The sequence below is a fragment of the Pteropus medius genome, unplaced genomic scaffold (assembly GCF_902729225.1).
Source record: "Pteropus medius unplaced genomic scaffold, Ma_sr-lr_union100, whole genome shotgun sequence".
NCBI classification, from domain to species: domain Eukaryota; kingdom Metazoa; phylum Chordata; class Mammalia; order Chiroptera; family Pteropodidae; genus Pteropus; species Pteropus medius.
Genome location: NW_024353908.1, coordinates 4753769 through 4763768, shown reverse-complemented (window position 1 = coordinate 4763768; position 10000 = coordinate 4753769). Strand labels below are relative to the sequence as shown.

Sequence of the window (10000 nt, the reverse complement as noted above, 5' to 3'; positions counted from 1 at the left end):
ATTATTCCTGTAACCATCATAAGTTGAGACATCAAAAAACTGGCAGCATCTCCTAGCCAGCGAGTTGACACTGAGGCTCCGGAGCAGCAGTGGGTCTCCGTGAAGAGAAACAGAATCAGAGGTAGACATACCTGATTAAAAAAATGACCACAAGGCTTACCCTTTATGAGGGTAGTTGGTATGTAGAAGAGAGAAGAAATAATGTTAACCTCGGTGCTTTTTACTCTTCAATACTGTAATATAACTTTCTTATTATATGCAGAATTCTACCTAAACACATATTAAATCTGAGGATTAATATATTATTTGGGGGAAATGTAAATTACTACAGAACTGAGAACAGAACTACATAGTCAAGACATGTTATGGATCGAAAAAACATTTGGAAAGAATGTGGCCCTGTTCACACGTCTCCAAAGACCCACACTTGATAGGGTTGAGTTTAAATGTATCTCTTGTTTATCACCATATGAAGAAGCGCATAAAGAACAGACATTAAGAGATTAAAAAAAGCCTTCCAAAAATAAAGCAAGAAAACCCAAAGCAGAAAAGAAAAAGGAGAGTGCTTCCTTTCTGTGAGACACGAGACTATTTCAACAGCTGATTCCACCCTCACAGTATACAGCACACATAAAATAAATACAGGTCACAAAAATTAACAAATCATCATAACTGTCTAATACATCCTGGGCTGGCTGCGGAAAAACAAGATCATACTGGATTTATATCTGTAAGTATGGGATTTCCTGGACAGCTAATATCCACAAACAATCAAACACAGGAGGAACACGGGGAAAAAGGCAGCATTATTTCAAATTTGAGCTGAGAGTCGTGATTTGTAAAGGGCTGAACAGGAACTGGAGTTGAAATCTGAAGCAAGGAAATTCTTCTACTAGGCACTGATGGACATTTCTCTGTTTCTCTTGGCTCTGCACAGGTTTTTAGGTCACTGGGTTTTGAATGTGATGCCAAATGAGAATCTCACCAGTACAGAAACTTTGAAAATGACAACTAACTTAATCCCTCAATTTAAATAAAATAATAATAAAAAAATCTAATGATATTTCACTCAAGAATCAGAGCATTTTACGAGACCTGTTGCCAATATTAGTGTCTTGGAATGATCTCATCTTTCATCTTGGCTAAATTCCAACACACAATTTCATTAACCCAGGTACTGCAGGTGATAAAACTCATTTTTCCCTAAAGAGACAGCTAAAAAGTACCAGTTATACATTTATGAAGTACCAGCAATCAAAATTATGGATTTTCTAAAAGGTTTTTAACTACTTTTATTGAAAGGAAAATCGCTGTCTCAGACTTTTGTGACACTACTGCTAATAATAAATTTTACCATTTAGACATGGCCATAATATGGCAGACAGTGTCAATAAAAGCATGGAGTAAAGATGATCCCTATCTTTTAAGTAATGCCTTCTAATTACACACCGGAAATGATCACGTGAAATACCTAAGCTACCTAATGGCTCTTAAAATATATTAACACACAACACTGTACCTATAGTGACAAAATGTACTGTATATCCATGAGCAGCTATATGTAGAATTATTTGCATGAGTAGACATTCGAAAATTTTTCTGATGCTTTCAAAGCCTACAAGAAAAAAATTACATTTCATTTGCATTTCTGACTAAAATCTGTTTGCTCGGAAAAAAAAAATGCGTTCAAATGTTATTTGCTTCTTTTTGAGCAAAGTGGTGGCATTGGGCCTGTTATCTTTGGCAAACTTGTCTTAACTTTTCTATCTAATATTTTATAGATCACTAGAGGGCACTGTGGTATTTAGGCCACTGACCTCTGTGAGTACTTGGGAAGGTCTTGAACTCCTGAACAATGTCAGAAAGGTGAAAGGTGAGATTTTTGGGGAAGGTATTTTGGTAGCATCCAATTTTCCTTTTTCTAAAACAACTAAAAATGCATGATAAATGGAAAAGTCAAATTCAAATTCATAAAAATGTTAAGCTCATTTTGTAATACTCAGACGTCACCTAGGATCTGATGGGGAAAATTTTCATTCTCGTATTCTTGAGATTTAAATGGTGGGGCTGGAATCCAATTTACATACACCCACATTATAGATGGCTATTCCTTCTACATGTGCTCAGGTCCGTACTAACTACAGCTAATTTCACTGCAGAACATTCAGGCGTGCAAACTGAGAGCCACAAATGGGTTTGAAACAATTTATGATATCCGGCCTCCTTTGACATGTATTAGCATATACCTGGTTTCTTTAACATACACTTTGTTTTTCCAAAACCACAAACATAGTTGCTGGAATTTCATGTGGAAGTGCTTAAGGGGCTGAAAGTTAACACCTTTGTGATCCTCGCAGCCTCACGGTGGCTGTTAAACAAAAGCCTCTTTGTCGAGGCTTTCTTGAAATGTTTTCTTAACATGTTCCAAGTAGTTTTAGGCAGGGAACTAAAGTAAACAAGATGTTACCATGATAAAAACACTTGTGAAAACATTACAGAGAACACTTAGTAGTTTCTTTCACATAAAACTCTTCACAGTTTTGAAACGTAAAATTCGCACAAAAAAATTTTTTTAAAGCAATTACCAATGAAATGTCCTCTACTGTCTATAGCCCTCTACTTTTTTGAAAGTGTCAAAGTTTGACCTCTGGCATTTTCTTTCAACATTTCTCTCCTTGTTTCCTATTACAGCCCATATAACATCTATTTTGGTTTTAATAAATACTATACACCTGACTAATCTGCAAAGGAGCTTTTGTTTTTTTTTTTGTTTTGCATGGTGTTTTCTTCAGGAGAAATAACCAAAAAATGGAAACAAATAAACAAAAAAAACCCAAGTTCCTTTCAAATGGAAATCAAGCAAGGATACAAATTATAATTTTATTAGATGTTACACAAATGACCATCTAAAAGAAAAACTAGGGTGAAAAGTATTTTCTCCAAGCACATAAGAGTATCTGGTATTTGTGAAACTATGGTTCTGTGTCTGATTTTACAGTCTACATCGGAAAGAGGAAAATGTGGTCACGATTTAACCTTCAAATCCACTCCCCACCTTGCCAAAAAATTATGAGTCTCTTTTCGAAAAGAATAAGGGAAGAATTATCCATGTTTTTTACTGGTAAAGACTGTGTTCAACCTGGTTTGAAAGAAAAAAACTAATCTGAGCGGGGAGAATGGAGAACCCCAGGAGCTTCACCTATCCGGATGGCGCTGGGCTTGTTTTTGTTTTTCTGTTATCTGAGGATTCCAAGCAATGCAGGGCTGGAGGATTTCATTAGAGTTAGCAGGGGCACCTGCTGGTATCAGTTAGCTCTAACGAATACAACAGTCACATGTCAACTCATGGTTGACAGATTTAAAAAAAAAACAACACTAAAACTGCAACTTGTTTTGAGAAAAAACAGGGAAATAAATGTGTCCAATAAACTGGGTATCTGCTGATTCTGATAAAGTGTCCCTCTGTTGGCTGTGAGGGAAAAACAACAGGATGGTTATTTGTGCAGTATTTATCTGTGAAATCAAGGGCCCTGTGGTATACCTCACCTTGGGAACAAACACTGCTGAACGGTCACAGAAAAGTATCAAATCTCTGGTTTTGATTTATCAACAGTTATAATATTTCTTTCTCAGGAGGGAAAAAAATTTGCCTCGTTTTCAGACTTGTGAATACCTCCCCCCTTCCTTTAACTCCTCTTTGTTAACATTGGCATTTTATTGTCAGATATTTTTATCCTGAATAACTGATCCTGGTCTCTCTAAAAGTTACATTGTACTGGCCTGAGCAACAGAAGATCAGAAAACAGTTACCAAGCAAAGTCACTTTCACCTCTCATACTGAACCCTAAAAACCAGGTGAAAAGAACCCAGGCCCATTTAAGTATAAAAACTATGGTTGGTGAATGAAATAACAGGGCAAGAGATGCATGGATATTTTCCCAAAATATGAATAAAATTAAAGGCTCTGGGAATTCAAACTAAAATAACACAGTACAGCGATGCCCAAGGAACTGCAAAAAGATTTCTCAGCTAAAATGTGATGACACCAAAAATTTTACTCTGGGTCAGAGGCCAGCAACCTGGTCCAAGGGACACAGCCACACCCATGTGGTCCCATGGCTGCTTTTGTGCTACAACAGTAGAGGTGAGAGCAGTTGTGCCTAACATATTTATTGTCTGATGCTTTACAGAAAAAGTTTGCCATTCCTTGCCCTAAAATCACATTCAACTGTGTGGGAGTTTTTACCAGAAATTTGTGGTAAAAAAAATTATATCAAAGAAGAGTCTTTTCGGAGACATCAAAACTGCATAGTTACACAACCCCTTTCTCCTAGGTACAAAGTCAGCAATGTTTGGATGTTTTAAATTTTCCTACTTTAAAAATTTAATTAATTAGATAAGAAGTACGAACATTTTTAAAGAGTGCCTAGTATGGGCTAGGTACTTTACATGATGTACCTTTTAATTCTAACAACCCTAAGAGGTGGTTGCTATTATTGTCATCCTAAATTATACATGCTGATGATACTGAGGCTTAGAGATGCTGTGTAACCAGCTCAAAGGACACACGAATATTAAGTGGCTTCACTACCCATTCTGCCTTTCTTCAAAGCTTTCTTTATACCTACTGCCTTAAGTAGAAAGCAGAGAGTTAATAAAATGTACTGCTTCTAACCAGGTAGTATTGTGTAGTAGTTAAGAGCAGATGCTATGAAGCCAGAATGCCTGGGTTTGGATCTTGACTCCACTCCTTAATAGCTATGTGACCGTGGGGAAAAATCACTTAACCTCTCTGTGACTTACTTTCTTACCTCGAGGTTGAGAGTCATACTTCAATATTATCACCATTAAATGAGTTATGTATGTAAAGCACTTGGAATTGTGCCTGTTGCACAGTTCAGGGTTATTTAATTATAAACTCTTACCAGGGAAGTGTAAAATTAGGGAATTAGAAGATAGGTAAAAAAAAAAAAATCTATGAAGTAATACCTAAATCAAGGTCAGAGTAATGCTATATTTTGTTAAGAGTGCCCTGTAGAGTCCAGGATATTTGGTATCAATTTACTTAAACCATAAGAAAATATCTCTAAAGAGAGATAGATAATAGAAAAGTGTGCACGGGAAAGAGGTGCTTTCAGAGTCTACAGATCTGGCAATTTGAGAAGATATGCTTAAAACATCACTTCCCAATAACAATTACTCCATGATGACATCATTCAGAGGCCACGTGGTTTTTTGTTTGAACCGTAAGAAGTTAGATAGCTCTCTGAGACCAGCTCACTGGAAAAAAAGTTGGTTTCATTAAAGCCAATGTGCCTACCCTTTGGACTGCGCAAAGATGTGGAAGACAGGAATCTGCAAGAAGACTATCTAATTTTCCACTACATTAAGCAAGCTACTGAAACCTGAAGACAACTCTGAATTTCCAAGAGCTAAAATCATGCTATAGAAGAAAATCAAAATTCTAAATTTGTCATATGTGGCCAATCAATGTGTAACTCAGGAAAGCACCAAGAGAACTCTGAGTTCTAGAGGGTTTTAATTAATTTAACATTTACTCTCCCTTTGCTGGTTTATAGTACTAATTTTTTACTCTGGGGAACAAAGCATCTCATCCCTAACTCCCATATGGTTCATGTGGATTGAACATCTTCATCTGCTCTGGAGGTGGGTATAAACACCTGTGAATGGCTCAAAGCTAGAACACGTGACTCAATCTGAGCCAATGGCAGTCTGCCCCCGACTTTTTCTGGAAAAGAGATGCATTCTGGGATTGATAAATTTGTGACCAGTAAATCTGTCTTCTTCAATCAGTTCTGCTTAGAAAGAGTCCAAGAATGAAGGCAACAGAAAAGAAAAGAGAGCTAAGAGACAAAGAACCAGAACTCCAACAACCTGTTTAATTAAGCATCTGGATGCAGCCACGCCTGAAGTTAACTACACCATTGGCCTTCCTAGTTACAGCAGCCAATTATCATCTAGAATCACCCACCCCTCACTTCTTTTTTGGCTTAAGCCAACTTAAGTTGGGGTTCTACAGCTTTCAAACAAGTCTTATGATATATATATATAAGTCAACAAATAAGTACTAGGAAATAAGCAAGCGTTGCAGGTTCATAATGGGCATGCCAATTCGACTGAGCAAATATAAACTGACAACATGTCATGTCATGTGTAAAATCAAAATATTTGATAGGTGGTTTCCTATACAAAAGCCAGACTCCTGATACCTTAAAAAAGAGCTTTTTTTTTTTTTTCCCATAGGAATCAAGTCTAGGCACCAATTCTAAAGCTCTCTAGATTCTTTTTCTTTAGTACTAAATGTGGTTTGAAACTGTACTGTCTCCTTGTGGAGGTATTCCTTCATACACACACACAAATTGATACATGTCACCAAGAATGTTGACAGCAATTTTATAGTTCTAAAAACTTCATAAAAAGTAATCATTTATCAAACGTATATACAACTGAAATTAGCAGCAATATATTTATCAAAGCTGGCACTGGTGCAGAAGGTGAAATCAGAATTTAAAAGTGGTTTTTGCCAAGACCTTTTAATCTCAATACCTAAACAGGAATTGGCAAATGATTAGGAAATAACAAAACACAGATTCTATACTGAGTGATTTATGAGAGAATAAAACCCAACAGCACTAACATGAATCATAATAATTGCAAAAGGCTGTTGCTTAACTTAAAGTATCACTGCTCTTGATTGCTGATATTTAGAAACAATTTTAGGCATCTTAAAAAAAAAAAAACAACTGCACTTAAGTTTTTCATGACCATATAATGGTCTTAAAGTAAAATGTTAAAGATAGGAAACTATGAAATAGAGTCACAGATTTACATTCATTAATGAAAAAATGACAGTCACCAAAATCTCTTTGCAGGCAACACTAGCTATATCTCCCAGTGTGGCTTTAATATAATATTTGCATCCAGATCCCTAAAGATAGATACGGAGATTGTTTTAACAATATAAAGATCACACAAAACCAGTCATTTCCATGTATACCAGCCTGCCTCTATTTCCTGGGGCTTGAATGAGTGAGAAATCAGGGAAAGACCTGCCAACACTCAATTCATAAACCAGCATGTATCTAGATATGTAGGAGCCATATATGTGTATATGTTTGATTGTTGCATGATATACAAATATATTAATGTATTGGCATATTCAGTCTACATGTCAATGATTCAATGATAATATCAATATATTTGAGATGTCAATAATGCAGGGCAGTTTAGTCTACATTTTTTTCAAGGACAAGGTACTATAAGTAAGGGAAATATTAAGATGCAGTGCAGAAGCATTTCACTAATTTTTACAGTACTAATTTTTTACTCTATCAGAAGACTAACATACTTATTTTCAGAGATATTCTACCAGTGTTACAGATTCAAATGGGATAACCTAAGTTTTAGTCATATTTTAATCGCAGAAATTGAAATTACTCCATTCTCCCTATAAGGACAAGACGCTGAACAAAAATCAACACCAGTATAGAAAGATAAGAATTGTTTTGGCAGCATTTCCTCAGCACCTATTTCTTACATTTATGAAGTCATCTGTGCTAAAAACAATGAAGAGCTGCAATTGGTCAGTAATTGATACCAATTTTATAAAATTAGAATGAGTATGTCATTGATTTAGTATCTAGGGACATGAATAAAAGTGAAAACTAAATTATTGCCAAGTATAATATTGGGAGAATTTTTATTTAATCTCTGTCATTTTAAAAATAATGGGTAAACACAGGCTCTTACTAAGAGCATCAAAACTGCCATTGTGTATATACTTTTTCCTCTTGGCAGTTCAACCCTCAATAGATTTTGTAACTGTTCTTATGACAGCATGCCAGACCTTGTGATTTAGTGTCCACTCTCAAAATAGTGGTGTGAAACCCTCCATCAAAAAGGCATTTTATGAGGAAAAGCATGAACAGTGGGAGGTGATGGCTATGTAAAAGAAGAAAGCAATATAAAATCATTCTTACTTTAGAAATGATTGGAAATCTTCGCACACTGCTTCACAGCCTGGCCACTTGCACACACCATGTCCATAGAGAGGATGGCTATGGGGATGCTCCTCATGGGACAAACTGAAAGAAAACACAGAGGATGAGAGAATGAATTTGCGGCCAAGAACCACCCCACCAGACATGAAAGGCCAGAGAAACCCAAAAGCCAAAAAGGAACACGAATGAATCTGGGACTTCCTCTTCCCATGGATTTTACTAATTAATTCTGCATTGTCATTTAAAAGCAAGAGTTATATCCCCAAATGTGAACAGTCCAATGTTAGAAATACACACCGTGTATGAAAAGTGACAGGATTTCATTAGAGGCAAAGCTCTTTACTCAGAAATGTGAAGGATTCTTTAAGAAGCTAGAATTTATCTTTTAATCTCATAATAAAAATTATAAAATCTGTACTTGATTTTGAGATTTTCTTACTGTTTTCCACCCAGATTAATTTTCGTTTTCCCTTCCTCCATAAACTATTTTTGCATAATTCGGGCAATCTTTTCATAAGTTAATGTTATCGAGCAAATAGTGCAATTAAATAATTTAGACTAAAATAATTTATAAAAACAAATATATCCAAATAGATGATTAGATTAAAAGTGGGGGTAGCTAACAGTGGCAAGAAGATTGCACATTACTGACACCAAGCGTGAGAAAAAAAACTTGCCAAGAACACGAAGGGGTTAATCCTCCATTGGGGTTCCAATCAATATGTAATGACTTGGCCACACGGATCCAGTCATGGGATGCTTTGATCCACACCACGTGGTGCTTGGGGAAGTGTACCTGTTGTGCTTGCTGATGAACAACAGTCTCAAATATTTTCTCTATTAGATTTCTGCATCCAGACTTCTTTCAGACAAAATATTTTTACAGTCGTTTCTATAACCTTAGATTCCATCAAATAGAAATATAAAACTAACACTGAAAGTTGTGTTTTGTATGCAAGCACATTCTCTTCAAGGAAAGGGCCATTTAGCTACTTATTCCACTGCCTCTTCTTGACTTTGAACTTCAAGCAGTAAATTACAAATACACACACATACACATACACACAGTCCTATATTTTATAATACCACCAATATATGTATTCACATATCTTACTGATTCACATTCACAGAGTAGACATACACAAATGCCACTTGGCCCCGGCTTATAACGTAATTAATCCACAGTGAGCATTAACATTAAACATACACATACACAGCAACTACAACTTATCAAAGATTGACAGGTCTCTCTATGGCTTTTAAATAATTTTGCAGGAAATCTAATATAATTTAAAAATAATATATTTCTATTTTCCTTAAAATAGAAGATGAATCTGGGACCCCCCCCCAAAAAAAAACTGTACAAAACTTAACTTATGAAAGCACTGAGGGGTGTTCCTCATGAGAGAAAATAACACAAGTGAACTAAGGTAGCTATAGTGAGACTTATAAAAACCAATGATAAAAGGATATTCTCTAAGCAGTTAAGAAGGGTAAAATTCCATTAGACTGAAAGAAAGAATTGTTACCTCTCCATGTTCATCTTCAGATTTTTTAAATAAATAAAATAGATATGACCATATAAAATGATTGTTATTTAAACTTATTATGGTAATCACTTTGATTATGTAAGTCAAATCATTATGCTGTACAACTTATACAATGCTGTGTATCAATTGTACCTCAATAAAACTGGAAAAATAGATAGTATACAATAGAATTTTAAAAATTACTGATAATATTTGAAATTAAAGAATCCTTCTAAATACTGGAATTCTCGGATATTCTGAAAGAAATAATTTAAAAAGAAAATGTTATTACCAATAGCTTAAAAAGAATGGGATAAAAACCTAACTACAATAATAACTACTTAAAGCATTTTCACAATGTTAAAAATTAATGTTTGTTGTAGAAAAATTGGAAGTTAAAAATAAAAAATTGCCTTGAAACATATACATATACACACGTTTTCGACAAAT

At 35.2% G+C, this 10000-nt stretch overlaps 1 protein-coding gene across 9 annotated transcripts in view; it reads right to left on the bottom strand.

Moving 5' to 3' along the window:
• The window catches only part of FOXP1 (forkhead box P1), a 361699-nt gene that overhangs the window by 42503 nt on the left and 309196 nt on the right, over window positions 1-10000 (bottom strand). For all 9 annotated transcript variants that reach the window (XM_039851676.1, XM_039851681.1, XM_039851680.1 and 6 more), the window contains one exon: window positions 8001-8105. In XM_039851676.1, coding sequence (XP_039707610.1) covers window positions 8001-8105 — 105 coding nt within the window. The remainder of the gene's footprint in view (window positions 1-8000; window positions 8106-10000) is intronic.